This window comes from Genypterus blacodes, unplaced genomic scaffold, assembly GCF_046128005.1.
Source record: "Genypterus blacodes isolate CSIRO-AG114 ecotype Tasmania unplaced genomic scaffold, CSIRO-AGI_Gbla_v1 ptg000104l_1, whole genome shotgun sequence".
Classification (NCBI taxonomy): Eukaryota; Metazoa; Chordata; class Actinopteri; order Ophidiiformes; family Ophidiidae; genus Genypterus; species Genypterus blacodes.
In genome coordinates this window covers 509,392-530,000 of record NW_027466908.1, presented here as the reverse complement: position 1 = coordinate 530,000, position 20,609 = coordinate 509,392, and the positions used below count along the sequence as shown (strand labels likewise).

At 48.7% G+C, this 20,609-nt stretch overlaps 1 protein-coding gene across 2 annotated transcripts in view; it reads right to left on the bottom strand.

Moving 5' to 3' along the window:
• Positions 1-19,818, bottom strand: part of plcb1l (phospholipase C beta 1-like) — an 86,740-nt gene extending 66,922 nt beyond the window's left edge. Inside the window, exons 1-2 of one of the 2 annotated variants that reach the window (XR_012964587.1) lie at positions 19,383-19,818; positions 14,393-14,470 (exon numbers count right to left, since the gene is read on the bottom strand). Coding sequence is in view for 1 of the 2 variants with exons in the window: in XM_076160205.1 (XP_076016320.1) it covers positions 14,393-14,470; positions 19,383-19,481 (177 nt within the window). In the remaining variant the exon portion in view is untranslated. The remainder of the gene's footprint in view (positions 1-14,392; positions 14,471-19,382) is intronic. The other variant, XM_076160205.1, reaches the window with a different exon arrangement.
• Positions 19,819-20,609: the final 791 nt, after the last annotated feature.

The window sequence follows — 20,609 nt, the reverse complement described above, 5'->3', positions numbered from 1 at the left end:
CATCACTTCATTTAGACACCTCCAAAGAGCGCTTTGAAGTCTGCACAAAGAGAAGAGAACCACTCTCTCCTCTCTCTCCCTCTCTCTCGTCCACATAAACACTTGTTAAACACGTTTTGCAGGTTGATAAGTGTTGAGAGTTTGAGTTCTCCTCCACCAACACGTGGTCTACAGTTTGAGGATGACAGGTTGAGGATGAGATCGGGGCAACATGCAGGTAAACTCATCCCCGTCACAGTTCACATCCTAGCCTGCGTACTTCGGCGTGTCCCTGAGGGATTTACAAGAACATCCACTAGGGGATCCGGATCGAACCGGTCCACCGAAACTGAAGAGGTAAACAAACTGTGACGCTCCACAGTTTGTCAAATTCTTCAAAGCTTTCCAAACTTTGTTGTTGCTGTCTGCCTGTCAAGTCTTCATCTTCGCACCTTCTGGATAAATCTCCTGAACGTAAAAGCAAGTACTGTTCATTTAGGCTTTCCTGTCTTTTCCCAAAAATGATTTTTCCTGCACCGATCCAAACACAGCGATGGCATCCTTTGAGTCTGTTCCTGCCACATTCACAGACACACACACTAGGTGACAGGTCCACTAGAATGTCAAGGGTTTGCAAAATAAAGCGAGCAACAAGTCTGCGGCTCCTGTGACACTCCTCTCTCGCCTGTCGCAGAGGATTCGGCGGCGTCCTGACAATGTGTTGATGAAAACGAATCCCCTCGCCACACTCCTCTCTTAAGGGCGCCTGTGTTGTTCCTCTGGCTCCCGTCACGTAACTCTCTCGAGGAAGACTCCCGGAGACGAGCTGGTATTTTAAGTATGTAAAAAGTGCAGCGCTTCCTGTCTGGCCCCAGAGTGCCTCGGAGCTGTTTAAATTTGATACCTCCTTATCACTTTGCCAAATTGAATCGACTTTGGCAGAGGAAGAAAGGCAGCTGACCCACATGTGTGACACACTTAGTTCCTCCGAGCGGAAATGGAGAGAGGAGAAGAAGAGTGGACTTGCGGGGGGGTTTGGACAACAGAGCGATTTGCTTGGCACGGAACTTTTCTCTCCTTTTTGTCGTTCTCACACGCGGTCTTTGTCAGGAAACGTTCCTGCTATGTGAGCAGTGTGAGAGAATGTGAGCTTGAAACTGACTGCAGCAGAAGTCCTTCTCCTTCTCAGACCCTGGTAACGTTCCCAGACAGACTTGCCGTCGACTAACCATCGCTGAGGTTCTTCTCATGTCGCATCCCTAATCATTTTAAATCTACTTTGTTCTCCTCATGTTGGCGCCTCGCTGCCACCTGCTGGTCTGGAGGAACGATGATCCGCCAGTTGAGCGTTGTCGTGTCAGTTGTCCTGCACTAGGTTGCGTGAAAGTTGGTCCTACTGGGGTCAATAAAGGTCTGACAGTGAGGAAATTCCAGGGATCCTCTCCAATCTCCATTTGCCTCTTTCCAACCCAGGACACTTCTGTGATGCCATCACTCAAATCTTCATTGCTTTTCTGATATTTGTCTGCCACTTTCTAGCTTGCGACGAGGTGTTAACATCCACCCATAAAGGCTGCCATGAATCACTCAGTGTGTTGTTAATAAGCTTTCTGATATGAACATTTGGTGACGGGAGAGACGGCAGCTGGATAATTGCGGCAGAGCCCAAAGGATTGAAGCTCGAAACTGAAAAGCAGCGGGGCAGCGTGAAAACCAGGAAACTGCAAACTGCCGGAATTACAGGCTTCTTAAACGTCTCCGTCTCCTCTGAGGTAATTATTACAAACGGCCCACATCAAAGCCGACATGACGCACAATCTGTACGAGTGAGCTGCATAAATATAAGATGAGTACAATTCAGAGTTTCTGAGAGGGAGCGAGCGGCGGACATGCAGCTCTTGTGAATGATTAACAAGAGAGAGCAGCGAAGGGAGAAACTCTGTAATTATCTGAGCTGACTGAGGCCATTGAGCGTTCCTTCTTCTGTCTCGGAGAAATTGGGTTAAGATCTCGCATTTCCACTCGCCGACTTGAACGATCGGTCATCCGTTCGTACGGAGGAAACGCCGCAGATTGCTGGAAAGTGAAAACCCTGTAATTGCCTTATTAGCAAATGGGACTCGTGAGTGCACAAAACGAATTAAACGCAAGCCATCAGGGTTGTCGGCGAATGTGGAGAGAACAAATTGAAGACAGACAAGAGGGGAAAAACAAAGGATGAGTGGGAAGTAAATGAAGAACAAGGAAAACTTAAGAGGTATGAGGACGGCGGATAGGCAACATGTGGGTCTGGGCTCTAATCTCACCGCGCTGCAGCCTTACATGACTCCTGAGTCTCTGTCTCGCCGTTTCCCCAACAGGTAGCTGATAATCTTGTTTACAAGTCATTTACTCACAGCAGATCTGCATTCTGATAAAAAAAGATAAAACCGTTTTTTCTGCGTGTGGCAACAACGACAAAGACAAAGCGCCCTGATATCCCTCACGGTCTCCGAGTCTGTGAAGCACGGCAGCGTGTTTGCGCTTCCACTTTGAGATCTGTAGATTTGGCTTCATTTGACCTCTCAGCGTCATTACAGTTCAGCATAACAAACACACCCGATCTGAGTTTACCTGCAATTACAATCATTATTGGTGGAACCGAACGGAAGCTAGAAATGCAGATTAATTCATAATTTAGTTTTTATTATTGTATTTAGATTCATTTGTGAAATCAAAGCCGTACAGATTAGATTACAAAGAAATGTGAGGACGCAATAACAATGCATTAAAGAATCAACCCACTCTGTTACGTTGCCATTCCCTTTAAATCTGCCGCATTTCCATTAGAATAGCGAACTTTAAACAGCGATGAATAAGGTGGATTCGCCCGTTTTTCAATTTGCCTGCACCCTGCAGAGGAGAAAGGACTCGCTTCAGACCGTCAATATTAACTTCAAGGTTATTGTAACTTTTGATGAATGAGGTTCTTCTCTTCTGTTCAATCAAACCTAAGAGGAAGTGTTGAGTGAGAGTGAGATGTGTGAGATGTGCGTCCTCACACTGTCTGCCTGTTTGATCTCCTGGTTAGCGTCACTGTATTTGGTTAAAGGCCCTGGGGCTCAATTGGAGACGAGAGATTATTGATTGCCGAACAAAGGTAACACAGTGTTCATTATTACATCACAGGGAGTCTTGTCCTTTGGCCCGTCTGTATGGATTTCTCGGAAGTCATGGAATTCAAGCGAACAGATACATTCTCATACATTCAGCGTGGAGGGGAGACTCTCTGGAGACGTCTTATGACCGGTCCAGCATGTGCTCTCTCTGATGTTTTCTCTTTTTAATGAATGATGAATGAATCTCGCAGTCTTTGTCGCTGCAAACAACGTCAGTATGCATGACCGAGTAAGAAGTAGTGTGACCGGGGAGCGAACCTTGGCTCTCTGTGGTCGTCTCATCCCAGCGGCCCAGTCTGGCATGTTTCTGACTGTTCTATGCCACATTTCAAACATGTGATCCCAGCCCCCTGAACCGACTGGGAAGTACAACACGGTCTCTGCGAGGCATCCTTGTATTCTGAGGGGAGGAACAGACGGGTTGAGGAACTGAAGTCACAGGCAATTTTTTGCCACATTAGTTGGTTTGACAAAGCGCGAGGAGCCACATGAGGTTGCGCTCCCATCAAAGCATCCCCCATCAAAGCTGGGGGATGGAGCGGGGACAAAGTGTGTTCTCTTATGGAGAGCTTGTCTACTGTGGGACTTCAAAGTCTTTTGGCTGAATGCCTTTATTTGAAAGAGCTCCCGGAGGAAACAGCCACCTGGCTCGGCGCGGCGGTGCCAGTCAAATCACAACAGCGGGGGGGGGGGGCACTTTGCGGCATCAAAAAAACAAGCGGCATGGATTGGATCGTCATGGCAACTGGGCTGGGTTAGCATTTGATGTGGAAGGAATGGAAAGGGAGAAGAAAGACACACAGAGACACGGAGAGAGGACGAGTCCCTGTGCACTTGTTGACTCGTAAAACCACCGTCCAGACTGTCGGTTTACAGGAAGCATCGTGTGTAAACATCTACGCTGTAAACTCCTCCTGTGATTGAGCACACACAAATTAAATCTATCGGAACAAATGGATGCTTTAGGGAGGTTTGATTCACGCTTCCTGTGCTGTGAGACTCAACAGACACCTTTTGCCTTCTCTCACCTGCAGGAGTCGGGCTTGTGAGGATGCTCAACCCCAGATCCGGCCCTCCTCAGTGATGGGACCTGGTCCAGCTAGAGCAGTGACGAGGACCAGAACCCTCCGCCAGCTTCCCGCCCATCAAAAGGACTGACTGTCTGAGGGTCGTCGTTAACAACAACAACCTGTAAACCCCCGTGATCAGTGGCAGTGCCTGATTTTAGGTCTCTGGAACATACAAACTACAACTGAGATCGATTCATAAACGACCTAAATGCTACAAATCACTTCATCCAAGGTCAGGGAGTCGGAAGTTGGAAGCCTGGTCAGTTTGGAGGAAGAGGTTTGAGTACAATAAACTACTGGACACCTCCAGCTGTAAAGGCCCAGCGAGCTGCAGCAGCGACTTAAACGCAGCGTCTGGCACTATTTCCACAAGTTAAAGAATGAAATTAAGTTTGATATGAATTGAGCAGCTTGTAAACAGCTCTAATGGCAAAGTCAATTTTCCCTTAGAAACAAGATTGCAGAATCAAAAGTGAAGGCATCAGCTCTAGTGTAGTTTTAAAATCTGACACTATGCACACACACGCAGCATTTATGAAGTCAGCTCAGTGGTGTTTCCAGATGGAGCAAGCATAAACAAACTGACAGTGACTGATTCAGCAGGCGTCGCGATGCAGAGCTGGACAAACAGCTCAGTCTGTCTCCGCCATGCAAATATCTGACCCAACAGTTACAACGGCGTCCTGCTATCCGCTGAGCATTTACATATATGCAAACCAGGCTGGCGGGCGAGGATGAGGAGTCAGAATTCTGCAGAAAGCAGCTCTCTACGGCCCACAGAGCCATACGGGCTGCATGGGAAAGACTCGGGTAGCATCCTGTCGCATAACAGAGAAGGATTTCAAGAAACTGTCGGAAAACAACGTTCATCAGCTTCCCTCAGAGATCAATTGTTAATAAGAATCCAGTAATATGGCAGTAAACATAAATGACAAGTAGAAGGAAAGATGAAGCACTTATGCCCGGAGGACAGGAATACTGCTTTTATTCCGGCACTCAGCATTGCATATAATACATCCTTTCTTTCAAGGGACCCGCAGTAATAAACGCTGATCGTCTAGAGTGAAGGTTGTCGGGTACGTATTGATTGAGCAGCCAAAACAGAGACTGAAACTTTGTGTGATTAAAGTTTGAATAGCGTGTAAACGTTCTGGTGCTGAAGACGTCTGAGGCTGAGACGGGAGCGGCAGATCGTTGTGCTGACTGCAGCACTACCGAGCAGAGATAAAGTCATTCCCTTGCTTCCCCTGCTTGTATCAACTCTGCGTCTCCGTTCCCCCACATCAACATTTCATTGCGTCCTTTCTTTGGCACTCAAACGCATCCATAAATGTTTTACAGTTTAAAAAAACAAAACCCAATAACCTTCCTCTGAGATGTTCAAGTGAGCGGAAAAAAGAGAGACGACATTATCAGGGTTGTCCCCCGACCAAGTTCCAGTTTGTCCTTCGCCCGTCTCTCGCCTGTCTCACGCAAACACACCCGTTCGTATTCTCTGCACGCCACGTCAGGAGCAAGGAGTCAACATCATCGACATCATTTTTGAATAATGGTCCTTAAAAGTAGACCGTCATCAACGTTATAAATACCTTCACCCATGAGACAACCGGACGCTTAATCATCCACTCCGCTCCGCTGTCATACTTTAAACCACGCAGTCAAGCTGGGCGTGTTCGATTAAGGCCGACGTGATGTAATGTCTGCCGCCGACGTGCCAGGCACTAAGTCACAACCCGGGACACTTTGTCAAACAAGCCCAGAGTGTCATCAATCTCATTACAGCAACACCTTTGATCAAAGTTTAGCTTCAGATGGCTTCAGATGACTCATTTACCTGCTGGGAATGTGGCTGCAGGTAGTAAATTAACTACAGGCTTCTTTCTAAGTTATACTTCACAGAGGACAGAAGAGAAGAGGACATGCATGCAGATAGCAAACCGCCCGGTTCACCATATACATACCGTGTGTGTGTCTGCTTCTAAGGACGCTCTGGAGCAACCAGAGAACCAGAGCGCCGCCAGGAAACAGGTTTCAGGGTTTAAAGACGCCAGAGAGCAGCCGAGAGTAGAAACAGCCGACAGTGCTTTTTTTCCACTTTCGCTTTCATTTCCTCCCACACGTTTTCATCCATTCGCACGATCGTCTTCACACACACTCGGATGGGCTGGGACGACTTTAATCACTAACTCCTTTTTTTGCGGAGGTGAAATGGAGGAAGAGCACAGGGCGGACAAAAATATAATGAACAGTTTAGAATTTAATGACATCTGCTAGAAAGTGAAAAATGTCAAAGTAACCAAAGAGTTTGTGTCTCCGTGTTTCGTATTGTCCTGATGTGTTCCGTCCCCCACGGCTTCATGAAGGGAATATGAAGCTTATCGTCGCACCCCGGCTGCCTGGGCTGGCTTCTCTCAGCCGGTTCGGCCCGAGCTGCTCCCATTGTCGGGTCACCTCCATTACCCTTTGAGACAGAGCCCAGTCTCTGAGCTTCACCGTCGGCAGAATTGGAGCCGACTGAGCCTTTAATCAGCCCAAAGTCACACCAGGTTCTGAACACACAAAGAGCGCCTTGTTCCGCATCTGTGGCTCCAAGTTGAGTGAGTGGACTGGAGTTGTTTGGGGAGGAAATGAACAGAACCAAGCCCCCCTACTCTCTCTCTCTCTCTCTCTCTCTCTCTCTCTCTCTCTCTCACTCTCTCTCTCTCACTCTCTTTGTGTGTGTGTGCGTGCCTGCTTGAGCATGTGATTGTTTACATGTTGACCGGCACGGTGAAGCACAAAAGTCCTAAATGCGATTCAGGGAGGAAAAACAAGTGCAAATAAAGCCAAAGTCACAGAGGGAACTGCTGATCCTAAAGAGTTTGGCTCGGCATTTCCTGTCACCGCTTTTCCTTCCTCTCTCATTTGACTCCAGCTCTGATAAAGTGCGGCCCACTCCACAATGTGAGTACAGAAAGATAAGTCCACCATTTGTCTGCTTACGGTACCGGGCCGACAAAAGCCCGACGACTCAGCGGTTTGCCTTTTTCCTATTTCGGGAGATGTCGTTCATCACTTTATAAAAACCCAACACAATTCGCCCTCAAAGCTTTCCGCCGCGATGTTCCCCTGGAAGAGCAACAAGCCGTTTCAATTATACAAACATACAGCATACGGCTTCCACCTCTGCAGCGGCCAAATCACAAGTTTACAGGAACAAATTGGTCCTCGGATAAACATCTCCTGTCCCGGTGAAATGTCAGAAGCGATTTTCAACGCATGCACAGAGCGCCACAACAAAGCGGGCCGGGGCCGGGTGCGGGAACGTTCGCTGATAACCATGATTACACCTGCAGGCGGTTAAACCTCAACTTCCCCCGCAACTTCCTTCTCAGTTTTGTGTAAATACTATAATAGCTGACCTCAAACCTGAACTATAACCTGAGAACAGTGTAGACTCTTGTGTTGCGTCTGGGCCCGAGCCAAACAGGAAGTGGTTGTCCGGGCCGCACCTCATGCATATTCATGAACTTGCACCGGGCTCAGGTGCAGCAACAATATGCAGTAACTTTTTCCAGGCGAGAGGGTGTGTGTGTGTGTGAGTGTGTGTGTGTGTGTAAAGGCTCCATAATGTTTGCGAGGCTGACAGCAGTTTGTGTGGAGCTCATGAACACCAGTAAATAAGGCAGTGATGCTACAGAGCCGCGCGTCGGGCCGACATCAATAACCCAAGCGACCTTTACCAGCAGCAAGCTCGGAGCGGGGAAGCATGCCTGACATCTATTTAAAGAGGAAGTCTAAAAGCATTACCACGTTACCAAAGATACATTTTGGATTCTCCTCACATTTCTCCGAGGCCTAAAGCGTCACAGAGAACCTGAAGAGCACGATCTCAGCACGGCTAATGAATCTATCAATGAGACAACCCAGCAGTAATACGCCTGTCAATCACTTATCGAGTTCAATCTCTGGGCAAGTCTAGCAATGGTGGAAGTCTTTAAAGTGGCCCCGATGACGGCAGGTAACTATGGTTACCTTTACACCGCTCGTTTGCCATGCATGACTGTCAGACGCACGTGCCAGAGAAGATTAGAGTTTCTACACACGAGGGCCAGATCATGTCAGAAGACTTCAAAATCACTTTGTCACTGAACTTCTGCTCTGATTTGGGAAGCTAACAAAGAGCAGGAGGCAGAATCCATCCATCCATCCATCCATCATCCATCCTCCATTCTCCATCCATCACAAATCCAGGTCTGGGTCTCAGAGGCAGCACGGTAAGACGCATGAACATTATTCTCCAGCATCTTCCTGAAGGATCCTAAGACATCCAAAGGCCCAAACTTGCCCTGTTCTTTGTTTCCATCACACATCGTTGGTTCCCCACAGAACAAAAGTCAACAGAAGCCCGGCTAACCCATCTAGAAGCTTCACACGTTCCTCAAGATGTAGCTGCTGATGGAGGTGAACGTTCTTGTCCTGTAACGGTTCAGCAGGAGGGAAAATCACACTTCTTGTTAACTTGTGAAGATGTAAAATGTCAGGAGCTGAACTATAAGAAAGACAAAAAGCTTCTACGTGACAAAATGTCCAGGCTGATGTCTGGGACACATTCACACACGCATTCAGGTCCACACACTGACACACTGTGACTCATAATCACAGTCATCAGCAGAGGTCCAGTCTCCTAAAAAGCCCATCCAGATGAAATGTCATCCTAATTTATGTCACCAAAATGCTAATGTAGCCAGAAAGAGGCTGGCGGTTAACTGACACCTGATAAGTGGGGGAAAGGTTAACAGGAAAGTGACCCACATCACTTTATGTATCCTCTTCCTCCTCTTCCTCATCCTCCCTTGCCTGCGACTCCACAGATGAAGTAGGGCCGCGCGGCGTGTGCCAGGCTGTAACTTGGCAGAGGTCACAATTCACTTTCACTAGATTGGCTGCAGATTTATGTCTCATCCCTCTCTCTCTCGCTCCCTCGCTCACTCGTCCGCTCGCTCGCTCATAGTGCTGACGGAGGCGGCGAAGGAGCAGCTTTGGTGATCACAGAAAATTGCTGCGCCGGGAGAAAACAGATGTGTGAACTGTGCGATGTCAGGGAAGAGAGAACGCAGTGTGTGTGTGTGTGTGTGTGTGTGTGTGTGTGTGTGTGTGTGTGTGTGTGTGTGTGTATCGAGTGCGGATGAGGCTTAATGTGAACTTCCTCACACTACCGATTAGGTCGGTTTAGGGCTCATTCGTCAAGACCACACACACACACAGACACACACACACCAGCTGCCGGTGTGTTTCTGGCCCGGGGTCAAGAAGTCCCTCACCTCTGCCTCACCGCTCAGCGCCTCATGCTGAGTGTTCGGCTGCTGAGTGTCCTTCAAATTGGCACGCTGCTGAAACATAAGTCTCTCTCGAAAACATTTAACCTTCCTCCATAACCACAGACGGCTTCAGGACACACACACACACACACACACACACACACACACACGCACAATGATATCAGTTTCAAAGCGGCAAATATTCTCCAGAATACGAGCGGGGGACGGAGGAGAGTGTGACATTTCCAAGGTGTGTGCTGTCGCACGGCAACCATGGCAACTAAACCAAAAGGCTGTTAATTCAGCCAGTCAGTCCACCTCTCAGCGCTGCGTAGCTCCGCCCCTCGAGTCCCGGCTGAACCAATGGGGGCAAACATTATTTTTAACCCCCGAAAGAAGCACCTGTTCCTGTTTGGACATTAGAGGAATGCTGGTGTGTTTGTGTGTGTGTGTGTGTGTGTGTGTTTAGGTACTTACAAGTGTGTGTGTTTGGTTAGGTCAGTGTGTGCTTACTGTTACTGTGTGCAAACGTGTGTTTTATCATCAGTTGACAAAGTTACTGGAAGCTTGCCATACACAGTATGTATGCAAACGTTAAATGAGGCGGCACTCCGTACCTCCGGCTGATCTGTGGTTACCATGGCGCTGGAATATGTAAAGCAGCCAGGCGTAGTGAAGCCTGGGAACGGCGACTTACATAATCTACAGCTCGACGCGAGCATTGGGGCCCGATGGGGCCTGAATGTTCACGTCGCGCTCCGCCGGGTTCGCTCATGGTTTCCAGGTTTCGAGCTCCAACATTCCCCCTTTGGGTTTCTCTCTCAACGCCATCTTGTTTGATGGCGTCGTAACCAGAGGCTGTTGCTGGGAAACTGGGCGATGCTTTCGGGGAAATCAGATGAGGAAATAGGAGAAGTGAACACTGGAGGTGAAACGAGCTGGTGATGTTTGATCGAAAAGTCTGAGATGCCAGAGAAGCTGATGAAGACGGAAAAGCTGAGAGTAACAGATCAGGTGTGTGAGGTAACAACCAGGAATGTCCAGCTTCCTTGTTCCTTGTTGATGTATGTATCAGGAAATGACATACTAGTGTGCTGACACACACACACACATCAGTTCAGTCAAAGCTTTTTCCTTCTATGCACTTGTGTGTCTGTGTGTGGTTGCAGCATGTGTGTGTGTGTGTGTGTGTGTGTGTGTGTATGTGTGTGTGCCTGTGTGTGTGTGTGTGTGTGTGTGTGTGTGTGTGTGTGTGTGTGTGCTCAGACAGAAAGGCATAAAGCGGCCAAATGGACTCTGAGACAAACACATACAAACACGGGAGAGTTATGACTGCTAAGTTTACATAACTGCGGCCTGTTTAGAGAGACGCAGTGTGCGGAGACAAAGCCGGTGTTAGAATCCCACCTGTTTCTCTCCACGGAGCGGAGAGGCTGGATTGTGTAACGTCCCTCAGCACCATTAACAGTCTCCCAACAATGATAGCTTGGTTCCAGCTCCTACTTTGGCAAGTGTCCATTAGAAGAGGAAGGCGAGCGGAAAATCAGATTTCCCTAGAAGAATTAATAAAAGTATCTCCTTACAGCGCGGTGAGGCTCTAACCTTTCACAGTCTGAGGCTGAGAACGCGGCTTTGTCAGCGCGACTTAAGCACGACAAAGAAACGGAGACGGAGCTGGAAGAATCCTCGAGCCGAGGCCGCGGAGAAAGGAAAGGAAAGAGCGTTACGCCTAAACAGATCTGACATTTGAGTTTGGGGAGCCATCAGACTCAGCTTTGCTTTGGTGACCTTAAGCGCAGTGGGAACACAAGCGTGGATCAGAGAGGAGTGGACGGGAAGGAAACGCTCCGGGTTAACGGCTCAGTCCTGACCTCCATCCCCGATCCTACATAAAGTATCTGTAACGTCGGTCCAAGACCTCATTAGCGTCAAGGTCGGCATATCCAGCGTACCCAGGGATGATAATGTCGATTTAACAGCGAGCGCCGTGCGCCGCCTCAGTACAGTTCTGCTCTGATTCTGAAGAATCTAAAGAATGCTTTTACTCCGCAGGCCATCAGGCTCACACACACACACACACAGACACACACACACACACACACACTGGACAGAGAGCCACAGCTTGTTTAAAGTGGTCTGCTGAGCAGATGTGTGACAGCGTGGAGCATAAAGGTGACATTCATACTGACATAAACACACAAAGGTGTTGGCGTAGACAAATATGGACGCTCCCTTTGCTCTCTTTATGCCCTAATAGAGGTTTGTGGAGGCTGAGTTCGCCATCAATTTGAGTTATGAGGCGAGCGGCAGGACTGCTCTCAATGCTGAGACAGAAGAAGTGCACAAACACACACACACGCACACACAGATTAATGCACAAACCCGCACAACCGAACGCGACCATTCAAAATCCAGGAAGAGACAGAATGATGCCAGAGTGTAATGATTCTCTGGGTGGAGAATCACACTCAGTGCTTTTTATCTCAAACCACAGACGCACAGACGCACAGACACACACACACACACATACACACACACACACACACACACACACACACACACCTTTTCTACACATGCCCAGCACACACACATTAAATGTGGAGAATCAGATTGCGTTTTACTATTCGTCTCTCTCTCTCTCTCTCTCTCTCTCTCTCTCTCTGTTCCCAGAAATGGAGCCCGTTCTCCATCGATCGAGGAGCTGAGCTGCATGTCGGCTCTGAAGACGTCCCACTTTATCCATACATACTGTATTCATTAATGGAAGGCTGCCCGACATAATAGGATCCTCTCTCTATTACCTAACCGGAGTAACGGTACACAAATGTCACGTGGATGCACTGTGTGTGTGTGTGTGTTTGTGTGTGTGTGTGTGTGTGTGTGTGTGTGTGGAGGTAATGTCTCAGTCAGCACTCCTATCCATGCTGCAGAGAAATACCCTCATCTGTGCAAACATAAAATCAATGGCGGCTATTAATTAGTCTGACTGCTGCTGCTGGTGCAGTTACACACACACACACACACACACAAACAAACACACACACAAACATGACCTCTCCGTCGGTACATTATTACCAGGAACACTGGGACGGATCTTGCAGGAAAGTCTTAGATTAGATTTGAAGCACCTGAGCCCGAGGGAAGGATCCTGCTCTGCCTCTGTCATGTGTCAACTTCAGTGCAGCTCATTCTGACAGTCAGTATCACATATAATACATCCTTTTTTTTTTATTCCGGGAGACTCACAGTAATAAACCCCGGATGAACAGAGAGAGGATCGTTCAGGCAGGCAGGAGAGGAAGACTGAGGCGTGTCGTATCGTAAACGCATCGTAACTTCGCAATCAAAGATGCAGCGAATTTGCGATGAGATGAGAAAACATACTCGAGGGAGGAGGAGGGACTTCCTCTAGGTAAGGACAGTAACTACAGTTAACATGGCAGTAAGACTCGTTCCATACCTTTCACCACTATAGCGCCACTCAGTGGATAGTTTTGGGGATGGCAGTTATTTTGAGGGAACCTGGATGTCCCCTTTATTGTCCTTTTTTTTATCCGTTTGTGACCATCATAAACATTTTTGGTTCCTCGGAGCCAATTAAAGCGCAGGAAGACAAAGTTAACAAGCTCCACGGAGGGAGAAACTCAGAAAACAACTACTTGACCTCGCCTGAACGGCTGCTGGCTAAATCTGCTCTCACTCCCAAGGTCAAGAAGGGAGTGAGTCATGCATCTGCTGAGGTTACTGGGTCTGATAACATCTATTATCTTTGATTTCACAGCCGTGTTCCTGCTTCTTAAAATAAAGGGGGGAAAAAAAGACGCTCTGCCGTAACAGGAGAGAGAGAGAGAGAGAGAGAGAGAGAGAGAGAGAGAGAGAGAGAGAGAGAGAGAGAGAGAGAAACAACATGATAATACACAATGGAACATTCTCACAGGTGTCAGGTTCATAGCTGCAGGTGAAGCAGTTCAGATTTCCGCACTCTTTCTCCGGCTCATGTGAAACGGACAGAAATAACTTTACTTCCTGGTAGCTGGCGAGATTATGCAGGAAAATGGGTCAGTGTGTTGTCAAACAAGCGGTGGAACACGGAGAGCGGCGGAGACAAAGTAACGCTGGCTCACAGTGTCACAGTCAGAGGAGGCAGAGACAACGAAATAAAGACGTGAGGGACGCCTGGTGAACCTGAAACAGGCCGCCGTGGTGTAAAACACACACACACACACACACACACAAAAAGGATCGCAGACGCTTTATACGTTTTCCAGACTTCACACCATGTTTCCATTGGTTTTGTGTTCATTTCAAACGGGAATGACTAATGCGGCCAACGTAGCGTTTTAACACAGTTGCCATGGTAATGAGTATCAAATTTTGCTTTGCCAGTACTTTGTAAATACGGGGTGGTTGTCTGTGAAATGTGTGACCAAGTGATGCGTTCGCCTTGGTAGCGTCGCAGCTTTGCCAGCCCGGAGCTTTACGCTTCCATGACAACACTCTTAAAAATACCACGGAAAACTGACTTTACAAGTATGTTTACACCTTTTGTTGACAGCTGACAGACTAAATTGGTTTTGGGGTCCCAATTAGGCCCTGTGTGTGTACGGGCGTCTGTACAGAGGCCTGAGTGGATCCCACAGCCACAGCTCACGGTGGCGAGCTGGAGGAGCGTATGTTTCCTGTTTATAATTCCAATCGTCCGCCATCACTTTGGTCTAAACAAGGCAAAGCTACATCCTGCAACCGACTACAGAACTCCAGTCTACAGAGCGAGACAGGCGGACAGGTACAGAGAGAAGGGTATGTTTGACAGTAGTACAAGACAACAGACAGACAGACAGACAGACAGACAGACAGACAGACAGACAGAGTTGTTCTGCCTTACCTTGTTTTGATCCGTCCAGTACAGGAAGTAACCTTTAGGGTCAACTGTCAGAGTCACCGGGGTCACTGTGGTCGAATCCTAGTGGAAGAACAAATACATCTGGCGTTAATGTATGTCTGCTTGTGTGTGCGTCTGGGTGTGTGTGAATGTGTGTGTGTGTGTGTGTGTGTGTCAGACAGACTATTCCCTGGGTAATTGATTAAATTAATTTCTCTGGATCAAGGCAATGCTGCACTATCAGTGATGCTTATCTTGAACAGATTTGTTTAACTTGTGACATGACATTAAAAGTCATAATTGTACAATAGAAATGAGGTGTGTGTGTGTGTGTGTCTGTGTGTCTGTGTGTGTGTATAACTGCATTTTTAGGCCTGAGGTTGTTTCAGGACTGATGTTTTCATTTTTCTGTCTTGTAACAGACAAACACTTTCCCACAGTTCCTGTGTACAGGCAGCACAAGGCCTTGTACACACACCCACACACACACACACCCACACACACACACACACACACACAGTTTGACCCCGAGGCATACATGGCAACGGGCAGATATTATTGGCTGCGTCTATAAAAAGAAAGAGCCTTTGCTACTTCTGTGTCCAGGGCGGCCGCGCTCCAGCTGCACGGTGGCGTGTCGTCCTGCTCTCTGGGCCGCGGCTGTGACATCACGTGAAAACCAAGACGGGCTGCACGGGGACGAAACCTTCAAAAAGCCTGGGCTGAATCCTCTAATGACCGGAGAAGGAAGGAGCCACGTGGCCCGCCGGTGCATCTGTTTATGTGTTTGACGGGCTGTCATGGGGGCGGGGCAGAGGAGCAGAGGAGTCTGTGCTAGGGGGGAGGAAACCATTAGCGCCCCCCCAGTCACCTCCACCATTTCCTACAAAATGACACGCGTATTTCATTAAAAAGAGGAGCGCTCCCGTCATTTTATTAACCCGGGGAGGAAGAGAAAGAACACACGGAGAGGCAGAGGGAGGAAATTGAGAGCCTTATTCATCGCTGAGAGACGGCGAGCGGAGCATCACAGGCATTTGCTACTGTGACATTCGCTATGGCAACCCACCATTGTGAAATCTATTAGACACTCAAGAGGAGTCGCTTTGGTTGCGTTCACATGACTGCACAATCCTTGCAGGCCAGATTGAAAGACAAAGAAGGAGGCTCACAGCGACGGACCAATGGGCGCATGTGGCTCCTCAGCGGGGTGAAGACCCAGAGACCAGAGAGAGAGGCTCCATGTTCACGTGTGAGCAGGGCCGTGCACGACTGGGATTTGGTCGGGTAGAGAAATGAGAATTAGTAGATTTATGCTTCCGTGAATTCAATTTCATTTAATTGCTTGTTTGTTTGTTACCCTGGCTGCAGTCTGAGGAAGATAAGCTGCAAAACCAAACTGTATTATTGGAGACAAATCAGTTTTCTAACTTTAAACAGAAATGCTCACAGGTTTCTTTTTGTATTTTGCAGCCCGGTCTTGCTGCTCTTGCACGCTTGCTCGCTCACTCACTCACTCACTCACTCACTCACTCACTCACTCACTCACTCACTCACTCACTCACTCACTCACTCACTCACTCACTCACTCACTCGCTCTTTGGGGTCATTCAGGTGTGAATCTGTCCTCTCCGCTCAGGTGAATATGCACAGGATGAGCGAACACACTCTCTCGCTCTCTCTCTCTCTCTCTCTCTCTGCCGATGCTCCTTGGAGTGAAAATGCGCCGTCACGGAGAGCCGACTCGTACATATTCAGTTCGGGGGCACACGCGTGGCCGTGTGTGTGTGTGCGGTGCCTCGTGCCAAACAGGGACATGTAAGACTTCTGCTGTTCTCACTGATCATCCACATTCAAACATGAGGCGATGACAATGCGGGGGTTTGGTTTAGAACTCACTCAGCGGACAAGATGCAGTGACTGATGGATCGTCTCTGGTGTTCAAGAGAGAGGGAGAGAGAGAGGGAGAGAGAGAGAGAGAGAGGGAGAGAGAGAGAGAGGAGATGCTTGAGAGCTGTGGGAACCTGCCTGCCTAATGATGTGAGAGCAGGCAGAGTCGTTCTCACCAGCTTCTTTCTTAATGTCCTAACTCCCCATGGCCATCACTACAAACACATTAAGTCATTACGGACTCTTAGCAAAGATTTCCTAATGGCTCTGAGCATTCAAACACACACACACACACACACACACACACACACACACACACACACGAAACAGAACATGTCAGAGTGCTCACAACTTCTGCGGCTTTGACTTTTAAGTGATTGGAGAGAGAGGACGCCTCTGGAGTTTCACCGCCCGCGTTGCCTCGCGACTACCGCGAAGATTTCTCATTTACGCCGAGACGCCGTCCGGCATCGGCAGGGTTGGCTTTTTTCTTTTGCGTTGAATTTAGACGAGATTTGTGGGAATTGCGGGAGTGCAAACACCCGGAGGGGAGGAAGGCACAGGCAGGAGACGCTGCCCACATTATTTTTAGTGAAAAGTCTGAACCGTGAGCCATCACCTGAGGGGGTGCGTTACCGAGGAGATGGAGCTCGGGCATATTTCTGGTCGCTCAATGCTAATGACATATTCTTCTACTTTGAAGGGATTTGAGCTCACCCACTGAGGCCGACGCTATCTGGCTCAAGACACAGACCATGAGGCCTCGTGTAAGCATACGCTCATAAAAGCCGTGTTTCTTTTTCAGCTTCCTCCTTCGCATACTTCACACGCTGCTGCTTGACGTCAGCGAGCCTTCAGACGAGACGCAGGCTCTGAGCTCTGCTGTCGTCTCCATTAAGCGATTAAACGATTCCCTATACGTTGTGTTAAAGTGTCACTCTTTACAATATGTCATGATTATCAATAAAGTTACATCCAAACTTGATTCTATTTTGTATTAAGAACTATTTTTCCTTCAACCGTCCTTAGTCTCTGCTACCATCTAGTGGTAACCTAGTGTGAGCGAAGGACAAACAGTCTGACTGGTTGTCTATGGCCTCAAGTTAAAGTAAATCCATATCTATAAACTATATGACCTCATCCACCTCATGTTCTTTGGCCCATGTCCTGCTGCTACACAACGAGCCTTCACATCCCCGTCAAGCAACAAAGCAAAAGCTGAATTTCTCACACAAACTCAAAACTACAGCAAACATGTTCTGATCACAGCAGAACAATTCTTCACACAAGCATCCAAACTACTCACTTGTGATTAATTACAGCTTTCTGCCTTCTGTCTTCTCTCTCTCTCCCTCTCTTTCTCTCTCTCTCTCTCTCTCTCCCTCTCCCGCCCCCCCACCCCCCCCTCTCTCTCTGTGTGTGTGCTTGCTGCTCTGTGATTCTTTCCATGAACTGATGCAGAGAGGAAAAAAGGAAGGAAGGACTGCATGGGAAATAAAACAGAGGAGGAATCTCTGTGTGTGTGTGTGTGTGTGTGTGTGTGTGTGTGTGTGTGTGTGTGTGTGTATGTTTCACAGGAAAAGGTCTGGTGGCTATTTGGATCTAGAGATAGGTACACATGCACGGGCTACACAAACATGGCCTTTAGGGGGAAACAGCTCACACACACACACACACCTCACACTCCTTCCCACGACACACACACAGCACCCGGAGAGAGCAGCAGCTGGGTCCTGGTTCCTAACCGCCACTTAAGAAAATGGTAAGTAGGTTCTCTTAAGTAACAGACTGACGGGTGACAGCCTGGTGTGTGTGTGTGTGTGTGCGCGCTCTCTCTCTCTGCCATCTGCACTGACCACGTTCACACTTACGTAACTCCTGTGGGTTAATGCTTAAGCTTGAGTCACCTGAGTTATGTGCGTCTGTAGATTTCACTCCTGTGCGTTTGCGTAATCTGCACGACTGATTTATTAGCAGCTTTCTTTTTTGCTAACGAGGAGCACGGTTCTCTCCTCCCGTCATGGCTCTCTCTCCCCCCGGGGGCGTTCACACCAGGGGGAAGAACACTCAGATGCCACCGCAATCATTACAAATCCTCACATGACACAAACACAACATACATCAATGCAGAGACACACTGGAGGAACCCCAGCCTGAGTGAAATGAGAGGAAAACGCTCCCTGATATTAAACAGTTCTCCGTTTTTACTTCTGTGGAACGACTTGAGGCACGGCACATTTTTATGAAACATTAAAATGCAGAAGAAGTGGAATCCAATTAATCTTTTATTTAAGTGTGTGTAAAAGGGAATTTGATAAATAGTTTCCCCGCTATTGCCACATATTAATCATACATTACAGCTCCTTATAGGCAAGGATGTGGGATAACAAATGGTTGTGGGTTTGATGCTCTGACTTGATCCTGCTGCTCAACATTGTTATGTTTATATATTTATGAATGTGTCACTATAAATGTAAATGTGCTTATAAACAGTGCCGTACATTCCGAAATGAGAGTGTGTGTGTCTGTATGAAGGCACTCAGATGGAGCAGGAACACTACCAGAGCATCTCACTGATGAAATGATCAATCACACGAGTTCAACAAGGTCACTGCACGTCTGAGCCCCGCGCGCGCCTCTCCGCGTTATTCCAGAGGTTTGATCGCATGGGGGGGAAGGCGCAGTGCGGCCGCAGACACTATCAAGCCGCGCGCTGTTTACTCGGCCGCTCAACAGTGAGCAATCAATCCAATCAAGGTCATTCCACCGGAGGCAGACAGCGCGGACTGCAGCTGAGTGAAAACAATGAAGCCGCCGCAGAACTGATTCACTCTCACACACACCAACTCCTGGTCCGCGCGTCATTAACACGGGGTAATTGATAAATGAGAGGAAGAGGAAGAGGAAGAGGAGGGGCTGCGTTCATTCAGAATGTTTGACACGGTGGAACGTGCACGCGCGTAAACGGTCATAGTAAACAACACACACACACACACACCACAGATGCGGGGACTGAGGCGCGTTTACAACCCGACGTGTGCGTGTGCTTGTGTGCGTGTGTGTGTGTGTGTGTGTGTGTGTGTGTGTGACGCCTCGTACTCACATCGTCCCATCGCATGAATTTGCTGCCCTTCCTCAGGCTCTCAGGCACGCACACCGGCTTGAGCTGCAGCGCATGAACTCCAGGCTGAGCCCCGGCCATCGGCTCATCCGCTCCTCGCGACGCACGGCGCGGCTGGAAACGTCTCGCTCTCTGCGCTCTCCCACTTTACTCCTCTCGCTCTTCCTCTCGCTCTGGCTCTACTCTTCCTCTCCTGTGTGCAGCGTGTTGAGGAGCGGGCTTGACGGAGAGCCCACTACAGCTGCCAGTATGTCATGCCCGCACTGGCGGCGTTGGAGGCGGCGGCGGCGGCGCGTCACGCTTGTTTTGGAGAGCTGGTGTGCTGGAGGCGGAGGCAGGCGCAGCGGACCGGTGCCACTGACTGACTGACTGACTGACTGAGCGGCATGCAGCTACAGCAAAGGCGAGGAGGAGGAGGAGGAAGAGGACGAGGAGGAGGAGGAGGAGGGGATCTGAATGAGCAGCACGTCTGCCTTTACATTGTCGGAGTCAATGCGGGGACACGGTGGGCGCCTGAAGGGATCTAGCGCCGCCCCGCGTCCCAGCCCGTGTAGGCGCAGCCGGGGCACCACACTGGGTTTGTTTTCACTCAGCAGGTGCGCGCAACAGGGACTATTAGTTATCGATTGGGTGGCTGTTAATCCCCACTATAACAAATAACACAGGCCACACGGGCGGACTCAGGGATTTTGGGGACCTCGGGGATGAGGGGGGCCACTGTAAATTAATGATCATATAATTCACATAATGGCTGTAACATGTGGCAGGTTCCCAAGGGAACAGTGGAGATGAGAATGAATGTAGCAGCACTCTCACAGGGACATTAATGAAATGTGTGATACCTCCAGAAATATAACAGCAGATGGAGTCATGACATTATGAATAAATGTTATTCCCTCTCACGGGCCCTTCTCTCCTCTCAGCCTGTCTGATGGACACGTCTTCACACACAGACTAACCAGGACAGACTAAAGACTCTCTGATTGCACTTATTTTTGCAGCTGTCTAACCAGAGTGAACATTGATCAGTCGCCCCCCCCCCTGTGCGCCTTTGGCCGTTTCTTTGCAGTTTTTTACGATTCAACCTCAGATTTGTGTGAGTCAGGGGTGCGTCACAGCCTGCAGGACTTAACTCAAGTTTAACTTTCTTCATAAATAAAACATTCAGCACCCTTGGGCCTCACACCTCCTCCACTCTGATGTTTCTGC